Source organism: Larimichthys crocea, chromosome XXII (assembly GCF_000972845.2).
Source record: "Larimichthys crocea isolate SSNF chromosome XXII, L_crocea_2.0, whole genome shotgun sequence".
Taxonomy (NCBI): Eukaryota; Metazoa; Chordata; class Actinopteri; family Sciaenidae; genus Larimichthys; species Larimichthys crocea.
The window spans coordinates 7,073,930-7,094,586 of record NC_040032.1 but is presented as its reverse complement, the minus strand read 5'-3'; the positions used below and the strand labels follow the sequence as shown (position 1 = coordinate 7,094,586).

The following is a 20,657-nucleotide window of genomic DNA, read 5'->3' as shown; positions in this document are numbered from 1 at the left end:
TTCCAGGGTGCCCTCAGTTCAAAAGAGTAACAGGAGAAAGTAGCAGAGGAAGGTTAATGTGCATCATTTTGTTTACTGAGCCGATGGACACACAAAGCATGTTGACAAGCTGATGTGTGTCATTCCAAGTCCTGGGAGCCGTGGTTCAGTGGAAAAATGAAGAAAGCATGGAAACGAGGCGGGAGGTGAAACATTTTACCTGAACAAGCTGCTGTGAAAGACTTCAGAGTGAGAGAGTGGAAATACATTTGTGTGTGAAGTGCTGAATAGGGATTTAAGGGAGGAATTACTGTGGAAGAGCAGTAAGTGTCTTCAAAGATTGTCTTTATGCTTTGTTTGCACTGGGGAGATTTGGCCTTCCTGGATCTCCTTTTTTATCTCTGCTTGGAAATCTTTACACCCCCTACTTTGTGTGTTTTCACCGCTTTTTTCTGTCCAAGTTTACGTCCACGTGACAAAGCAGAGGAAACGGCCCACTTGGCCATTGTCTCTCCTCTCCTCTCCTCTCCTCTCCTCTCCTCTCCTCTCCTTGCTTCCCTTCCTTATCTCTCCCCTTATCATTTTCTTTCTTCTCATTTCCTTCTCTCATTTTACTTCTTTCTTTCCTTATTTTCTTTCCTTTCTTCTCTACACACTCCCCTACCTTTCTTTCATCTCCTTTCCGTTCCTCTCCTCCTCTTTTTTCTTTCCTTTCCTTTCATCTCTTCTCTATCCATTCTCCTTTCTATCCATCTTCCATTTTTTCCATTACCTTCCTTCCCCTTCTTCTCCTCTCTTACCTCCTTTCTCTCCTCTTTTCCTTTCCTTCTTTCCTTCTTGGCTGTATATCCTTTCTCCCCCCTCCTCTCCTCCTTTCCTTCAACCCCCCACATTACAGTATCTGCTTAAAAAGAATGACTGGCGACTCAGTGCTCATCACATAGTCACACTTCACGTTCCTGCTCGCTGACCTGGAAGTGATTCGTTGGGATCGCACAAGGCGGTCCCAAAAGCCTAAGTCTGCATTTGTAAGTGTGTGCATGTGAATGTGCCAGAATGTGTGTGCATGGGGGAGGTTGACAAAAGCATGGATGAAGGCTTACGGGCAGAGCTGCGTGAATTTTTTGGTTCTTTGGATCGAGTTTCTTTGGGGATAAAAACCCTGTGGTGAGTGCTGGATAAGGTTTCTGTTAGACTGTGCGTGTTTGTTATTGTCCTTTGGTGCGTTAGCTTTTAGACACGTGAACGTGCGTGCATACGTGTGGTCAGATTGGCTTTGTCCTCTCCCCTCAGGCCTGCACTCAGATGTCAGTGAGTCGTGTGGAGCTTATACAGGTCACTAATGCACTGAGAGGGGAGGCTCTATTCACTGTAAGCACTCAGAGCCAAAACAATAACCCCCAGCTTGAGTCCACACAAGAGCTCAACTCCCAGGAAATGGACCCATTGACCTAGATCCAACCCCCGTTACTGAAGAGACGCCACGTTTCTGACATGTTGTTGACATCCTAGTCTCCGTGATAGTGTTTCTGTCATTAGATGCCTTTCAAGCATGGCCTGAAATCAAGATCCTTTGTAGTGAATAGAGTTTAGCCAATTCCTACCTCCATAAGTAGCTGAGGAAACATTTTAGGAAGATACTAAAACAGCAAATGAAGGTCATATCGACATCTCTTATATCTAGTAAGTTATTTGTTTGGGTCAGTATGGAGCTAAAAAAAATCAGAGCACTTCAATATCCTATGTGTTCATCACATTCAAATGTGTCTACTGATACCAAGCAGCAACCTCTGTAGCTGGAAATTAAGCCAATGTGAATGTGCCAAAAAATAATTCCTTGAGTGGCAACTTGAGGCTGGCTACAGAACATTTCAACCTCCATAAGCACCCATGTTAAAATGTCCAACTTCACAGCAGAAATAAACATGTTTACAGCCTGATACAAAGAAAGTTTTGGTCTCTATAGCTAATTTCCCTGTTCATGACAACTGTACTGAGGGTGAATATATATACAACTCACCTGTACAAATGATATTAAGGCTTAAAGTTATAAAGAATTTACAGGTGCCATTACAAATGGCTTATTTAAGCATCATATGGCCAGCCTTCTTTGCCAATTTTACATTAGCCAGGAGATGGAAGAAGCAGTACAGCAAACATTGCAGTGGCTAGCGATGCATATTTTCAGCTTCAAAACAACGCTTCAGAAACCCAAGGGTGATGTCACTCATGTGAATGCAATCCATTCCTTATTCTGTTGCTGACAGATACATAGGGTATATACTGTTGCCTTGGGTTCCTGGAACTGTATTTAAAGTATGCAGGAAACTGACTCACTGAAAATGTGAGTTCAGAGAAAGCGATATGTTGTCGTTGAAATTTGCAGAACATTGATGCAACAGTTTGGGCGTAGGTCATTCTCTGAAATGCACAAATGAAGAAGTAGGTAGAGGGAGGGTTGTTTTTCTTGGTGAACAGCTGACCAAAAAAAGTATGTGGAAAGTTCAGCATGTCATGCAAATGTGTACCACCATCCTTGACACCTTATCTTATCTCAAACCCACAGAAATGTATCACAGATGAAGTATGTGTACCCACACCCCCGTTCTGGCTTGTTTTGGTGTCCTGTGTCCTGTGTTGGTCTCAGACGTGGAGACACAGCACAGCGAGCTGCTGTTTGTCTGTCACATTCTTGTTTGAACATTTCTCAGCAGCATCCCTCACTGTGGCGCATTGTCTCCTATCTCGTCTTCAAGAGGGTGCTTTGTTTGCGAGCACTGCTGTTGACTCAGGTGCAGGGATGTACAAAGAAAACTTCCCCTTCAACCTCCCCCTCTGTCTCTCTCTCTGCAGTCCACCTTTGTGTTAGCCATTCCTCTGCCACTAACTTTGTTCTTAACACTACCGGCTCACTCACCGTTGTCAGGTTCATACTTTCATGCTTCGCCTCAGTATTTCCTCTACTCCTTCTCCACGCTTAATCTTTCATTCCCATTTCATCCCCCTACCCATTACCTGTGCTTGTGCGGCCATGCCAAAGCCCCTCTCTTACTCTGGTAATGATTAGGAAAGTACTACAAAGGATTTGCAGCGTCTCAGCAGAAATCTTAATTAATAATGTGATAACAGTGCTGCTTTGTATTTTATTAACTGTCTCTGCTTTACTCTAATAATCTGATTAAAACCAGAGCTAAATATCTGCATATTGCATTGTGGCAGCAGTATCCAGATCCAGTGTGTCAGATTTAGAGGGCGCTGATGCATAACTATGTTTTCTTTTAGAGTTTTATATCTACAGATGCCTCAGTTTTGCCATGTTAAACCACCACGCAGTGTACTGTGAGTACTCAGATGGTGAACTCGGTTAAGAAGTTGAGTGTGGAACGCTGGACACTTCTCGGTGGTCGGCATTTTTCAATATATAGCAGAAGTAGATGGACCACATTGTGAAAATGGCAGCCAAAGAAGCTGCCGGAGCTAACGTGGTGAATACAACAATATGCAACGATAAGTTGTACATATGTTTTAGAGTTATTTTTTGGCAGTCAAATGTTGGTGATAATGCTCCATACAGTTGCAGTTTAGCAAAGAAGTGGTTGCAGTCACAAGTAAGTGCACAACGGCCGTAATCGATCGTTGCAGTCCGCAAGTACATTGCTCGATGCCACTAAAGCTTACAAACTGGTCCTTTAACATACATTTCTTGTTTTTTATATCGAGCCAGCCATTTCTCCTCAAAATGATCTCAGTCTTTCTTACAGTCAACCTGGTCTCACCAAACGTGAACAACAACTCTTTCCAGATCGTCTTACCGCAGTCATATCGTTACCGACAACAAATCGAGCCTGTTCACATCCGCCCTACTTTGAACTGACACAACATCTATCTCTATCTGCCCCTCAGGACCTATCAGCACCACTCCACCCCTTTTTCCTCTCATCTCTCCTTCCACCTCACCACACATCATTCATCTTTCTACCTGTGGCCCAACACTCGATTCCAGCAGCTCCCATCCGCTCTAACAGCCTCTCATCCCCCCTTTCAACACCATTATATATTTTTTTTCAGACCCTCTTGCCCCACTCATCGCATCACCCTGTCTCAACCTCCCACCTCAATCAGTCTACCCTTGGCGAAAACCCTCTTATCCCTCTCTCTCGCTCACTCATCCACCCTGTTATTTGGCTGTCCCTTCAGCCTGCACAGAGCGGAATAGGAGGTATTACCCGCCAATTTGGCACTGTTCACACCTGTCTGTGTTCGTCTGCAGGTGTCTGTACGTGTCTGTGTCTGACAACTTTTGCCCCAATTACATTTATTTTCGGTATTTCTTTAGGATGCAATGTAAACACATTTTCAACAATTTACTGCACACTAAAAGGAGAAATCAATTTCATGAAGACTGCCAACGTTATTAGATCCTTAATGTGGAAAAGGGAAAAAAAAACTTCCCACAGAAGCTTAGTTAAGGGAAATAATGGGAAGGAATCCCCTTTTCAAGATGGCACAACAAGCTGTAGTAGTACTCAGTTAATGCAGAAATTTCTCCCATCCCACTTCATTACATGTCATCCAAATTGAGAGACATTGTGCATCAAATCAAGTAAAACAGAAAAACAAGGCAAATTGCACACATGATAACACAGCATAGGGTTGATAATGAGTCAGAAAGTGTTAAATTAATTAATCAGTTATTTAAAAAAGGTTTTTCTTTTGCTGACAAAACACCAAGGGAGCCTCTACAATACACTGATGCTTTGTAAACCAAGAATTGATGGACATGGACAGATGGAAACCACTCTAATATTGGCTACAGATGACACAGCTCTGTGCTGTTTAATAAAACCCCAGATGTACAAGTCCAAAATTGCACATGCTACTATACTATGAGCGTCTTTTTCCATCTGCATGTCTGTAGTTGCCCACGTGTCATTTCAAGAAATACAAATCTTCTGCCATGTCCGTTTTTTTAACGTCTTTCTTTCTTTATTTCTACACTACTCCCCAGCCGCTCCTCCCCCAGGCTGCATCTTGCCCCACAGGGTTTCTACGGTTACCAGCTGAATCTGGAGCATTTTCAGCGTCTCGTCCCCGACTCCTCCTGGATAATTAAACAACACTTCCTTAACTGCCACTCACATATTTGGAGCAGCAAATCACCACATGAATATTCAGCTGATTGGTTTCGGCGACTGCGAGGTCTGTCTCGTCTGCGCAATCACTATTTCATCAGGAAGAATGAGCGAGTGCTGATTGAGGCATAGCAGAAAGAGGGAGATGTGTTATTAACATTTAAGAAAAAACAGATGATAGTTTGAGATTTGCCAAGCGACCTGTCGCACTTTATATATCTGTGCTCTATAAACAAAATGATTTCAAGTTGCATAATAACCAACACAAGTCCAAGATGGATTTAATTGAGGCTTACAAGCCTTGATCTCCACCCTCATCTCAGAAGCAGGAGAATGGAGTACTCTGATCATCCATAGTAAAAGCCTCACATTAAAATATACTGTACATCTTGGAAGATCACAATGGGAGGTTTAAATCTTTGGGGTTTCCTTCTTTGAATTCATACAGTTGCTTGCTGATCGCTGAGTTCGCACTCAGCAGCAGCAGCTACACACTCTGAGGCTTCTTGCTCAATGGAGGATTTATGCAAGAAGGATTTTTTTTTTTTTAAAGAATATGGTAATCCCTGACTGCACCGTGCTGCAGAGACAGTCAGCTGAAATCTGAGTTAAGTAGCATACGGCTTAAGCTCCTCGAAAGACTGAGGAACGTATTTAATGAAGTTAGTGACACTTGAGGAGTAAAATTCTGTCACTTGGCTGAGTCTGAGTTCTACTTTATCTTTTCCGCCTGATCCTCAGATGCCACACAGACGCTGACCCAAAATATAAAATCCATCGTATGTGTCATTATGCAGACGATGTGCCGCACTATATAACTATTATCTTATGTTTTTAAACTGTTATCTTTATTTGAGTTAAACAGGAATTGACATTAAATTATCTTTGATATTACTATCAACAAAGTCCAAAATCTTTACTCCTCGAAGAGACCATAATCAATGAATAACAATCATCTCATTTCCTCCCACTCCACTTTGTTCTGTCATTTGTGTGGCCTCAAGAATGAAAGCACTCACCAGGAAGGAGCAGTGATTTGTCTGTCACCAGTTAAAAGATATTTGATTTAAGCAGCAGCTGGGACCTGCGCTTGCTGGCATGCTGTTTGTGTATGTGCATGCGTGTGTTTAAGCTGGGGAGGGGGTGGGGGTGGGAAGAGGGTGGCTCGTGTCTTGTCAGATCCCGAAAGGATGAATAAGAAGCTAATCTCTCTCTCCCAGGGAATTCTGCCAGCGATGTCTCAGACAGTCCCGTCTCAGAGGGACTATGGGAGTGCAGTGGAGTGTGCGCTCCCATCTCCACAATGGGATGTTTTCAGAGCATATCTGACTGTTATCTCCACACAGGATGGATATAGTTCCTCCTCAAACGTGAACAATACACACACACACCTAGGTGTGCACATACAGACGTGCACTCGCGAATAAGCCGATCCTCATTTGTTCAGTCCATTGAGCCTCCGTGCTCCTCGTCCTGATTCATATGTTGTTTGCGGAGTGTTTGTTATCTTTCAAAGCAGGTTTTGCACGCTGTAAACAACAACAAGAAAGTCCCGGTATACATGCATGCATGCTTGCATGTGTGTATTTCTGTATGCGTGTGCAGGTGTGTATGCAAAATCAGGGAGCATGGAGACAGTCTGATAAAACCGTCTCCCAGGTTTCCCATCGTAGTCTATTTTGACTCGCCTGAAATGAAGTTTGCCCCATCCAGAAATTCCTTTGTTTACCCCCCAGAGTGTTGACCTCAGCGACTTCATTTGCTGCCCTGAAGGCGGGGGTACGGTAACCGTTTGAGGAATGTGAAAGGTGCGGGAAAAGACCCTGAAGGAAGGGTGAGTCCAGTGACTGGGTCACGTGTTTTAAGGCTTGATGTGGGGGGTTGTAGTTGTAGGGTGCAGAGAAAGGTCACATAGATCAGTCAAGCTGAGACCTTCTCTGGTTATAGCAGTGTCTGGACTGGACACTTTGTTAGCTTTAATGTCTCCAATAGTGCAACACTGGGTACTATTGTTTGTTTGAATGTTTCAGTTCTAACGAGGCTACCAGTCACCTCATTACTCACATTTATTTCATCTTTGGATTAAGCACAGATGTCGTCTTGACGTTGCTCGACATGAAAGGCGCGGTGTGAAGGTGTGTGAGTGACTTCATAATTTGATTTCAACAGCCACTCCAGTTTGCAGTCTAGACTATGACAGGCTTTCAAATAGCAATGAGACAGGTTTTGTTTGGCTTCATTCACAATACGACGCATTACAGTAGTGCACATCCACGTCATATGTGGTTTGAATTTGGAGAGCTGAGCTGTGTGTCATGTAGGGCGGAGCTGTGAGACAGGTGCAGAGATGAAGAAGATTGGCGGTGGGGAAGTAGGGTGTGACTGCTCCGTGTCTGTTCTGACAGGCCTTTGGTATTTTTCCAAAGAGTGTGAGAACGTGTGTGTGTGAGCCGGAAAACCTGCTCATATTTTCTCTTGGGATTGTGCAGGTGTGTGTGCCTTTGTACTACCTGCACACAAACTAACCTGCTTGTGTGTGTGTGTGTGTGTGTTCCTGTATTAGATGATAGACATGAGAACCCATAGGTGCTGAGCGTCTTTCTAATGCAAGTGTGGCAATGTGGCAATATGAGTCTGACTGCTTCGGCACTGAGTAGCTTCTGACAGCGTAGTTAAGACACATCCAGTCCCAGTGCGATGCTCAGCGCCGTCTCTGTCTCTCTGAGTTTGCATCCATTATACTGAGAATGAAGAGCTTTCCGCACAGCAGATGTGTTATTTCAACATGTTGGTAGAGATTTGTATAGAGGTTGTGTTTTTAGTAAAACATTTAACCGATATGGAATTTTATTTTCATCAACATTGGTCTTTGTGTGTGTGTGTGTGTGTGTGCTCGTGTGTGAGTAGGCACGTCTGCATGGTAATGATGCTTTGGCTGCTGTTGCGCAGGCCATTGTGTTAATACACTCTCTCAATGTGTTAATATACTGCGAGAACGGGAGACTGAGAGAAAGAGAGCGAATAATTATGTTTCCCCTTTTGTCTCGGCTCCCTCAATTAAGCCTGAAGAGAGAGGCAGCCTGAGCACATGTCTACTTATCCACTTAAAGCTCTGCAACAATAGGACCCCCCAATGTCTCTCTATCTATCTCTCCCCTCTCGTTCCCGGCCTGCATCTCTTCCTCCCACTCTTTTCTCACTTTTCCATATCAAACTTCTATTCATAGCACCACTCCCCAATATGTTTTTTTTTCTCTCTCCTTCTGTGTTTGCGCCGACCTCGGCGCCCTCCCCTCTCTATGTGTTTTTCCCCTCCGGCCTCGCCTCACCTCTCAGCTCTACGTGGGTTTACCAAAGAGCATACCCCCACCCCACCCCACCCCTCCCTCCATCTCTCTCCTCGTTATACCCTCCTCCCTCCTCCACCCTTTGCTGCAGGGCACGGGGGAAAGGAAGGAACGAAGAGACTAAACATTTTAGACTGTACACCGCCGGAGGAGAGGCAGGGGTTTGACGTCCCCCGTGTTGTGTCAGACAGGATTGTGTTGTTTGTTTGGCCCATGTGTGTTTTTCACCTCCACTAACAGAAATGTACGGTCAATGTAGCCAAGAGTTCTCAGTAGTAAAACAGCAGCGTTTGTTGTAGAAGTTACAAACCAAACGCTGTATTTTTGTTTCTAAGTGTGTATGAGAGAGTGGGTTATTTTTCTTTTCATTCACCCACATGATGCCAGATTTAAAGCAGGACCAGCTCCAAAATAAATATCCAGCACCTGTCAAGCATTGTGTGCATAATACTGTGTGTGTGTGTGTGTGTGTTTGTTTTTTTGGGGGAGGGCAAGGGCTCGATCCAGCCGGTCAGGATACAGGAGAGATGGAGGGATAATGGGTGGAGTGAAGAAGAAGAAGAAGAATCAGGGTCAAGTTTAGCTTATGTAACCACATCCCACCGCTGGGGCACAAAAATGTGCTGCAGTGGCTTAAGTTTAAATACAAGAACACACACGCTGGCTGGCGTGGTGCAATGTCAGGCCTGTTGACCTGTGAAACTAAACACTGTGTATGGTTTCAATGCATTTGCTTAGCATTAGTATTCACTTCTCTTTATTGTCCTTTCTAGTTTTGCATCACTGAACTCTCATTTCTGTGTCTTTTCCAAGAATTGTACCCTGGTTGACTTATTGTATTTCTGCCTCAGAGAATAAACAAAAAAAAGATCACATTATCTGATTATGATTGATAATAAAAATAGCAGCTGTGGTCAGAGTTTACCTGACAGAATAAAAGCTTCTTTTGCAATCTGAATAAATGGTTACTAATGATCTTCATTAACTGCCACGGGTCTCTGAATGCCAACGACTGAGAAGGATTCGCCACGTTCTACGTACAAACTATATTTTTATCTGCTTACAACTGTATAATATGTGCAGAACTACACACGGGCAAGCATGCTCGTACTTGCATACCTTCACACTATACATAGCACATTATGGAAATCACTCTACTCCAAGCAGCTCAGGGCTGGTATTAAGGAAAATTAGGTCGTGTTGGCATGGATCATTTAATTGAGACTAAAGCAGAAAATCATACTCCATGGCTGCTTTCATCTTCTGTCATTTTACCAACAGAGTGTGCATGAGTGTTTGTGTGTGTGTGTGTTTGTGTGCGCACGTGCACATCTCTTTGTCTGCAGGGAAACAAGGGGTGTTTTCCTAAAATGTTCTGTGCACATGCCAGTACATGCCTGCATGGTTTTGGGTTGGCAATGAGTTTCAGGGTGCAGTTCAAAGAAATTGCGGTTGTTTGTGAGTTTTTTTTCCCACCCTCGGGCTCAGACAATACCTCTGCGCTTTGTTTCTGATGATCTGTGAGTTTGTATATGTGTGAATTTACATGATGACTTGATGATGTGTGATTTTTTTTTGCCTGCCTCACTCCAGGATTACTGACCACCATGTACTTTGTTCTCCTTCTTCCTGTGCGCCGTCTCTCATCCTATAGACTCCCTCTCTCTCCATCGTGCTTCACAGCTTTCCTTTCAACTTGACTTCACCGGCTTTACTGTATGTGACGTACCTGACAGATACTCTGCCGGAGCGCCTTCCCGCTCTTGTCGTCCTCCTCCTCTGTGTGCGTTTGACATATCAGGTCACTTTGAAGTCGTGAGAGCTCCACTGAAACACTCCTCTCTCTTCCTGTTCCTCTCAGGGCAAACTGACACCACCATTTGATGATGTGTGGAGGATCTTGCGGTTGGTGAAAGATGACACCGCACTGATGTGGAGAAGCTGGTGATGCGGCTGCGTAAACCACAGGTAACCACAGTTTGTACACATTGGTCCCTCGTGGCTGCAAAAAATCTGATTGTGTATTGAACTGCAAGATTTGAATACACTAAAAGTAACACTAAAGAATTGTTCTCAGAAGGTTTGATTCTCAGTACCATGTTCAGTTATTAGTAAAAACAGATTTCTGACTTTCTGACAAGAGATTTTTGTCAGTCTCTCTGTGCAGTTTGAGCCCACACTGAGAACCTGATGGTGTGGGTTTGATGATGTGTGACTCACAGAGGACCAACTGATCTGACAGCAGTTGACTTGGCATCTCAGTGTGCTTATATAACAGAGAACATGAGGTGAAGCAGGATGCTCGCATAACTTTATAATTCAAAAAACAGATTGATCATTTTGAATGTTTGTTAACTAAGCCAATGGCTTAATCATAATGTAGAGGCTTCTGAGCCTGGTTACATTGCCTGCTTGCACAGCTCCTATTCTGTCATGACACTGGCTCCTCTTCCCAGTGAGCTCCCATTCTGGGCAGCCTGGTTAACAAACTGAGCTAACAGTAGCTACAGTTGGCAACAGTTGGTTTACTTTACTGTCCATCAGGAAATCACAGATTGTTGACTTGAAAACATTTTCCCCATAATATATGATCCAGTTTCACCAAAATCAGTCAAATAGTTGGTGGTGTGGTGCCGCAAAGCATTACGTGCTTTTCACATCGATGCCATTCACCTGCTTACAGGTCAGTGTAGCATTAGTATGATTTAAAATCAGTTGCGTTATGGTAGAGGAGTTACACAGTTTTGCTTTGAGGGAGTTTTGGCATTTAAATGGGACAATGCCAGAAAACCCTCAGGAAGCCTCTGTGAAACATTTATGCTCTACATGAATTTTTCATAAACTTCCCTGTCTCATTTGAGCTTGTTGTTCTGAACAACTTACCAAACATCAAGGTCAGATTAAATGGCCATAAACTAGGGAGGGAATTTCCACCTCAGCGGTGGATACCTGATCCCTGATCTCATCTGCCTGACAGCTCGACTCTACAAGGCATTCAAAGAGATCCTGGATACCTTTAACATGCCGTCGTTAGTTAATGGGCCATCAAATGTTACTCACTCATCCAGCACATAGATTGACCTGGTTTTCAGCAAATGTAAGTGAGTAGATACTCCAACGCCATTCGAGGGCAAGTCCTACGATTTGGTAATGATTTTATAGACACATTTAAACAAACCCAAACTCACAGGCTTGGCCAGTTCAGCAAGGAACAAAACTTATTTTGACATTTAATAGTTTGACATCAGTAAATATCTTTTCTCACTATTTTTATTGATGCTGCCACAATCCTGTCTAGTACTTCTAGTGCTTTACTCAAGAGCCTCTGGGATGGGTAGAGTGGGTCGCCCAGCAAGCCAATCCCTCCAGTCTGAATACTGTGCATCGCTGTGTGAATGTGTATGAATGGTTTGCTCTAAAGAACAGATGAGCAGTTGTCACCTGAGCCAATGGCATCAGTGTATGAATGGGTGAGTGAGATATGTAATGTGCATTTACCATTTAAGTATTGAGGTTTGACACTTCTCTCAACCCAAGATCAACCAACAAAGGACAATGCAAATAAAGTTCTGTAGTCTCTAACAGTCACACTGACTGAAACTGTCAGAAGCAGCTGTGTGTGCCACCAGCCTGTTGAATAAAAAACACATTACAAACAGCTGGCTGATGCACGTGTTTGAAATGTGTGCTGATACTAGTAAATGTAATACTCTTCTCTCCATCTTAAACATAAGAGATCTGGCACAACAGCCTCTTTTCACACAAGTGGTGTCATTGCCTTGGTATGAGGTGATGAACTCAATAAACATAAATATAAATGATAGCAGTCTTGTGGAGTTTGGTATGAGGTCACAAGGAGAGGTGATCTGTGGGCCAATTAACGAATACAGATGTTAGATATAAATCGCACATGTGGACCAAGACGTGGACCACATGTGGACAGACCAATAAACATAATAAAACAGTTAAAAAAACACTTACATCATTACTTTCTAAGCTTACAAGAATTAGTCATAGCCTACACAACAAGAGGTTACTATGATAAGTATGTTTCACAGTTTCACTTTTTTTAAATTTACAGTTGAATCATGGGAAATGTGGAGAGTCAGAATGGGGACAGTGGTTTCTATGGCGATGTGACGGGACATATCTCCCGTAAGCACACGTCCCGGTCACTCCGTCTCTCCAGCAAGCAGCCAATCACCCGCCGTTCCCGCCACTCTTCTTCAGTGAAACAGGAACACAGAAACTCCGAAGCCTCAACTCGATCCTCCAGCACCCCGAGCATCCCACAATCCTTAGCAGAGAACGGGCTGGAACCTTTCAACGGAACAGATGCGTTTGGAGAGTTCGGCATCAACCCTCACTGGACACAGCGCGTCGCCATGACAATGAGGCCGGAGTCCTATCAAAACGATGATGACCCCTTGGCCACGCCAACTCCGGAAACTTCAGAGGCGGACACTGTGGCCCAGGATGGGGGAGAGGACTCCATGGGGGAGGGGGAGGGAGATGTCCTCGGAGAGGAAAGGTACCTCCAGCGAATGACTGAGGGTCCGCGGGAGGGAGGGAGTTTTAAAAAGAAGCGGTCCAAATCAGCGGACATGTGGAGAGAAGACAGCCTGGAGTTCTCTCTGTCTGACCTGAGTCAGGAGCATCTGACCAGCACCGAGGAGATAGTAGACGGAGGAGAAGAAGAGGAGGAGGAGGAGCAGTTCACACGGCCCAGAGGAAGTGCAGGTAAGGATGCACATAGTAAATCTGGAGAATGCATGTTTCTCGTGTATTTAGAAGATACAGTATAGGAGTGTAGGAGCAATTTTTACTTTCAAAAAGCACCACTGTGGCTGACCAAGAGAGTAGTGACTGATGGTTGTAAAAAATCTTCATATATTCTGTATGTCTGCATAAGTGCAGGGGTGTTTGCTTGATTTGACTCATTTTGTAGGTGATGAGGTGAACGGAGTTGGAGGAAAATTGCAGGCAGTTGCAGGGTAGGAAAAAAAAAGTCTTGATTGAAGGTTAGCCTCCATCCATCAGGTGCAGGAGTTCAGCTGATCACAAGGTTGTTAGCCTAACCGGCGCTGTGCAGGAGCTGCTGGAGTTCAGCGAGGCAGTGGGGCAGTAGCTGGTAACTTAACTAAGCACTGCTGCAGGCAGCAGGCTAGCTCAGAATAATGTATGGGCTTCCTGTACACACACACACACACACACATTCACATTCATGCTCACTCACCAAAATCATACAGATTCACAGCAGGACACAGGCACACATGGAGAAGGTTAATTTACATGTCAAATGTGTCAAAAGTAACCCGCAGTAATCAGAATACAATACACACACTCACACACACACCTAAATACACACACTTGCTGTACATTAACCACCTGTGTGTGTTCCGGGCTCAGCTGAAAGGGCATCGTCTCTGGACCATCTGTGCAGCCAGCAGAGTCCTGGCCTCAGGGGGCAGAGGAGCCGCTTCGCTAAGAACCGGAGAGAAGCAGAGTGCAATGGAGACGGAGAAGGGGAGGAGGGGTTGATGTCTCCAACCGAGGAAGATGGTGGCGGGTATGGGGCATTCACGCTCCCCTGCCGACGTTCCCATTGCCTGTCGGAGGGCTTGGCAGGGCTTGGCATCCCGGCAGCACCGTGTCCTGCTTTCCAAGGACGCCGAGCACAAACTACTCAGGTTAGATCACAATTTATGTATAAATGCACAAAGCAAGACAATCAAATGAAAAGTCTCTTCTGTCTGTCCTTTCATGAATACATACCCCCTAAATGTAGAATGATAGAGGACTTTGTTTACCAGTCGTTTCCAGGAAGTTCAGGGAGTTCACACGACATGACAACCGCTGCAGGATTTAACATTTTGTTGACAACCAGAGACATTTCCTGTGCAAGCTCATGTTCAGTCTTGTGTAATGGGGAAAGGGATTACAAGGAGTCAGATAGAAAGTGGCTGTGGGGCTACTTGTCTAACACTGGCCTGGTTTCCCGCTCCAGAAATGAAGGCATTAAAACATAATCTTTCATGGCCTATTCACTAACCACACACACACACTGTCCTAACACACAGAAAGACATTTAGAACATCATTCTCTTCGATCGCACAAAAGCAGATCCACTCATAGGGTAAAAGAGGAAGCTGTAACGTATCACAAAGATGCCATTTAAGAGATTCAGTGCACCGAAACAAAACTAGATCAGCAGGATGAAGAATGTTCCTGTGCTTTCTATAATTTTCATGTGTCACTGATAAAACTGATAAAAAAGAAATGTTCCCAAATAACTAACTAAAATAGCAAACCAGGCTTTTCTTTCAACTCATTCCCAGAACCCCCAAGCACCCTTGGATAGCAGAGCACCCTAAGTGCTTATTATAAATTCATCTAGTCAGGCTGTGGGGGTTGCTAGACCGGATATAAATAGACCGACAACACAGCAAAACAAAGAGGAAAAGAACAGAGGGAGACTCAGTTTGGTGAAAGCAAAGTGTGAAAGCACAGAGAACCACACAGTCTAAACTAAAAGCTTCTTTTAGCAGATACTCATGCACACAAACACACAGAAACATATTTTGTATATTCATAATCTGTGAGTAAATGAGTAAACGTTTCTGTCCTCTTTCTCTGGCTGACAGGACATCTCAGGTGTTTTGGGTGAGGGAAGTGAGTACGGCGACAGCGGCATCGATGGCGTCGCCACGGAGATCGACGGGGATGGAGAGTTGGTGTCACGGCGCTGTAAGGCCATGTCGGCTTCTTTCTCGGTATACTCAGCCACAGAGAGCAGCGTTTTCAACGGGAGCGACAGCGGGAGCAGCAGCGCGGGAGGAGGAGAAGGAAGAGGGGGCGAGGCTGGCAGGGGAGGAGTGTATGAGAATTTCCGGAAGGAGCTGGACAATCAAGCCTGGGTTAGCTACTTTTGTGTGTGTGTGTGTGTGTGTGTGTGTGTGTGTGTGTGTGTGTGTGTGTGTGTGTGTTATTCTTTTTTTATACACAGGTATTAATGATTGATGTTTGTTCTCACACGATTGTTCCGTCACTCTCTCAGACACATCAGGGTCGGGACTGCACGGAGGAGGCCGGCTCTGCTGTGAGCGACGAGCAGAGCAGCGGCACACTCAGCAGTGCATATCCATCGGACGCTCTGATTGGCTGCGCACAAGGCACAGTGAGGAAGGCAGGGGCTCTGGCTGTGAAGAACTTTCTGGTTCATAAGAAGAGCAAAAAGGTGGAACCAGCAACAAGGCGGAAGTGGAAGCACTACTGGGTCTCTCTGAAAGGTGTTGCATAGACTCTTATACTTAGACGGCTGCATGTCAAACTGAAGCTGAAAATATATCATATATGCAGTATACAGTCAGTATTGACATGAAACAATCCTGCAGCCATGTCACATTCAGACCCCCTGCCTGTTTAATCTCTCACTCTCTCTCCTGTCAGACTGTAATCACATCAGTCCGTGCCCTTTGTTGTCACCTCTGCTGTCTTCTCGCACTCTTTTCTGTGTGGCCTCTTACATTACCTCTTCTAGGCCTCATCACAATTTAATTTTACGGAGGCATCCGTGTCTAATCCAATCTCGTCCTTGTGAAATTCACAAGATGCAGCATCTGCGGCTGCATTCCCGCCTGCCTCCTGTCCTTATATCCACCCCACTAGAAATACACCATCATAGTATTCCTCCTGACCTCAGGCTATACAATAGCACCAAAAATAAACAATGTAGGCCTTTAATTATTTATTATTTAAATATTGTTTTGTATAAAAGTTGTACTTGTGACATCAGTAACACTTCTGTCTTTCTTTTCTGCGTTCTTCAAGGCTGCACTCTCTTCCTGTATGAATCGGATGGTCGTTCTGGGATCGACCACAACAGTGTTCCTAAACACGCTTTGTGGGTGGAGAACAGCATTGTCCAGGCTGTACCTGAACACCCCAAGAAAGACTTTGTCTTCTGCCTCAGCAACTCAGTGGGAGATGCTTTCCTCTTCCAGGTGAGAGACACTACTGTTTGAAACAAAGAAAACTGGCGGGTCCACAGTTTTTAATCAGTGTGAAGCCAGCAGATCACCAAGAGAGATGAAGATGGATGGGAATAAGAAGAGACCTCATTTCCCAGAGGGGTTTATGTGTGTATGTGTGTGTCACACACAAGTACATGACATTTAGCCACATGCTGGAGATAAGCCAGTCCTGTGTCCATGTGTTTGTTTTATGTCTGACGTGTTTAAAGGCCACACTGTCACACTGTGACAGTGATCCACCACAGTGACCATTGTGTAATATTAAAATGTCTCTATTTATATGCATGGCATCTGTCCACTGTGACATTCAATCACAGAATGGGAAGATAAGTAATGAAATGATGATGAGATTATAGTGACCACCCTCTCGCAGTGGCTTATGATGGGACTTTGAGCTGTCAGTTTCTTAATTTCTTTCACTCACCATTTTTACTTGCTTTCTTAAATTCTTTGACTTTTCCTTCAGAGGTGTCACCTGTTATTTTTTCCTCCTGTCAGACGTCAGGCCAGACGGAGCTGGAGAACTGGATCACGGCCATCCACTCGGCATGTGCCGCTGCTCTGGCTCGACAGCACCACAGGGAGGACACGGTGCGACTGCTGCGAACCGAGATCCGCAAACTGGAGCAGAAGATCGATATGGATGAGAAGATGAAGAAGATGGGAGACATGCAGCTGTCCACAGTGACTGATGCCAAGAAGAGGAAGACCATACTGGAGCAGGTATGGACCAGGGACACAGTCAACAAGAGAAAGTGTCAGTCTTAGAAAGATATTGTGCCCATATGATGCTAACATGAACCAGGTTTGTGATCACATGTGTTGAACACCCTGCTGAGTGTCTTTAGCCTCTAGTTGAGTTGAGTGAGAGCACCTGAGGGCCCTCACAGATGCTCATCTCCATACCTTTGAACTGGATCAGTGCTCTCACACACCAATATTTCGGCACTAAATCATCTATACTGCATGGCGTCACTCAGACAAAATGTTCTTAAGGAGTACTCGCAGAAGCAGATGTTTTCAAACATCCCCGGCTGGTGCTCATTTATAAACACACCCAAGTGCAGCAGAATGCAGAATATTCATAGCACATGTTTAAACGCATGCGATGCACACATCAGCAGGCGAGCGAGCCTGAAGTCTCTCGCTAATCTTTCCATACTTAATAGCTGCTTCGAAACGAGTCACAGCTGGAATTTCAAAGCTCTCCTAGCATCAGGTTTGTTCACTTCCAGTGGAACACAGTGTATACCTTTATTTTTACGTCAGCTGCATTGCATGTAAACATTACAGGAGAGCTTAAGAATGTGTTCGCTTGTGTGAGCAAGCCTGTGTGTGTGTGTGTGTGTGTGTGTGTGTGTGTGTGTGTGTGTGTGTGTGTGTGTGTGTGTGTGGCATTTAGTTGACAGTCAATAAAAGAAAACAATATTACATTAAAAAGCACCAGGAGGTGGTTAAACTCAATCATGGAGAACGTTTCCTTCATTTCTTGAATTGTTGGATCAAAGCAGGGGAAAAAAATTTTGATTCCATCATATCGTTATCCGACTTATTTCAAGATCACTATCTGGAACCGCATTAACCTGCTAAATGAGTTTTCGGAAATAGAAAAGGCCAGGGATTTTATGTTGACTGAAGACTCAAAGAAAAAGCAGTTGTGTATTAAGTCCTGGAACAAAAAGGTGAAGGCAGTAACCAGTACAAATTAAGTCTAGATTATGTGTGTATCCCTGTGTTCCACCTCCCACGGCCCACCCTGTGATACATTTCACATAGCACAGCAGGTCAGCGGCTGGTGGGGGCTGTGTTGGTGATTAATACCTCTCCACAGGGGCTTCAGCACTCCCACATCTCACTTCAAATAAACCAGCTAACAAAGAGTGATCTTTTATCCATATTTCTTCTTTCTTGTCTTCATTACTGTTTTGTCAGTGGCCAAATCTGGAACTGTTTCATAGCTAAATCTGGATCCAGTCAGCCAAGTTTGCGTATGTTGCATAATCACAAATTTGTCCCGTTTGCTGCTTGCTTTTCCTCATCTCAATCTCATCCCTCTGTTAGATCTTTCTGTGGGAGCAGAACTTGGAACGCTTTCACATGGATCTGTTCCGCTGTCGCTGCTACCTGGCCAGCCTGCAGGGCGGTGAGCCCCCCAACCCCAAACGCCTGCTGGGCTTCGCTTCGCGTCCCACCAAGCTGGCCATGGGACGACTGGGCATTTTCTCTGTCTCTTCCTTCCATGCACTGGTATGATTCAAAAAAATGCCCACTCACATTCATAAACACACAGGATTTTAATACTTGTGTATCCAACTGTCTTCATAACTCGCTGTAATTTTACTCCAAAACCCTGAATTCTGTCCCACATGTCTCCACATGCTCCAGTAGGCATTGCGTGAGACGTTCCCAATTGATGACCTTTAATAGAGGCCCAGCTTGCAGAGTGGGTGTGTTTATCTGGCTGTTAAAGTGAGCCTCTTTTCACATACTGGAAGCCTACTGAAAGCAAGACAAATGTGCAAAGTAATTGTACGTAGCTGAAGTTAAAACACAGTCCAGCTTACCAACGGTTACAGAGAAGAAGAGGAGAGCAACGGGGAGGCTACTTAAAGAACACTCCTTTATTAGTTATATTAGCTTTGCACACTACACTAGCTGCTATGTTCTATGTTTTTAGTCCTGAAGTAGCTTGTTATTTTATGACACGGCAGAATCCCTCATGGTACGGTGTATTATTTTAGTGCCCCAGAGTGGATCTGATTCTCAGCCTCAGTCGACCCATGTCCAAAAAACTAATTTTAGAAATGTGTGGACCAGAGCAGTCTGATGCGTATGGCTACTTGGGCAGAAGCACAGCTTTAGGTTATAAAAATATCCATCCATCCATTATCTGTAACTGCTTATTCTCATCAGGCCTATCACTTTGGACTTTGGACGAGATGTGGGGTACACCCTGGACGAGTCACCAGTTCATTGCAGGGCACATAGAGACAAACAACCATTCACCTACAGGCAATTTACTCACCAATTTAGTCACAAGTTAACCTGTTAAGTGTCTGTCTTTGGACTGTAGGAGTGAAAGAAAGGCCCCAGCTGAGGTTCAAGCAGGGAACCTTCTTGCTGTGAGGCGACAGTGATAACCACTGCACCACCCTTACAGAATTATTTTAAAGTTAATATACTTGAACATTTTAAGTACATAACTGTCCTTTTGTTCATAGTTTGAAGTTTGAAGCCTTCAGTTTAGAGTTTTCATTAAACAATCCCCAGTAAAGCTCACTGCAGCTGAGACATAATTGCCTTCTGTTGTGCCTCGGTCTCACTGCTGACCCTGACAGTGTTTTGAAAAAATTAATTTGATTCACTGTGGGCTTAAATTAGTTTGACTTTCAAAACTGCTGTTCTCAGCATCTCTCACTCCCGACAGATGCGAAACAAACAAAAATTTTTTCCCTTTCATGGCTTCTTGTAAGAATACCTAACTACATATTTGGGGAGACAAACCCACACCTGCGTTTACATACCTACACACACTGTCCTCATCTCTCACATTCAGATCATTCTGTCCACACACTGTCCTGATGGTGACAGATTTAGCCTGTGGCTAAAAGCCAACTCATTAGCTCAGTGCTCTGCAACCTGCTCTTGTTATCACCTTGAGCGCTCCAAGAATGTACAGAATGAGCGGCCACCGTAGATGGAATGATAGGCTGTAAATGATGACGTGTATCATATGTTTATACGCCAAATATCATCCGAGGAAACAAAGAGAAGTGCGGAAAGAAAGAGACGGAACAACATCTCTGCAGCTTCATGCAGGCAGACAGTCACACACACACAGACACACACACACACACACACACACATCAGAGGTTGATAGTGTTTTTTTGTGATTGGTGGATCAATACGAACTCTGTTAGTAAGCCGCCATCCCTGAGGCACTTTCCCACAAACAGGCTTAACACCGTGCTCTGTTGACACCCCTCCTTCCTCTCACTGCCTACACCCTCACTTCCTTTGTCTCGCTCTTTGTTTCCTCCTCGCTCTTCCTCAGTTTCTCCATCACCTTATCTTCCTTCACCCTTTCCTTGTCTCTGTGTTCATAATCACAGCCCTTTTCCTCACACATTTAAAATTTTATCATTGCATTAGTCAAGTGCCGCTAG

The 20,657-nt window shown here is 44.4% G+C and overlaps 1 protein-coding gene across 2 annotated transcripts in view; it reads left to right on the top strand.

Moving 5' to 3' along the window:
- tiam1a (TIAM Rac1 associated GEF 1a) overlaps positions 1-20,657 on the top strand; it is a 69,592-nt gene that overhangs the window by 23,590 nt on the left and 25,345 nt on the right. For both annotated transcript variants that reach the window (XM_027273471.1, XM_027273470.1), the window contains exons 2-9: positions 10,320-10,426; positions 12,540-13,198; positions 13,868-14,148; positions 15,103-15,375; positions 15,516-15,747; positions 16,289-16,461; positions 16,990-17,214; positions 18,553-18,738. In XM_027273471.1, the coding sequence (XP_027129272.1) occupies positions 12,547-13,198; positions 13,868-14,148; positions 15,103-15,375; positions 15,516-15,747; positions 16,289-16,461; positions 16,990-17,214; positions 18,553-18,738 (2,022 nt within the window). In that variant the 5' untranslated portion in view covers positions 10,320-10,426; positions 12,540-12,546. The remainder of the gene's footprint in view (positions 1-10,319; positions 10,427-12,539; positions 13,199-13,867; positions 14,149-15,102; positions 15,376-15,515; positions 15,748-16,288; positions 16,462-16,989; positions 17,215-18,552; positions 18,739-20,657) is intronic.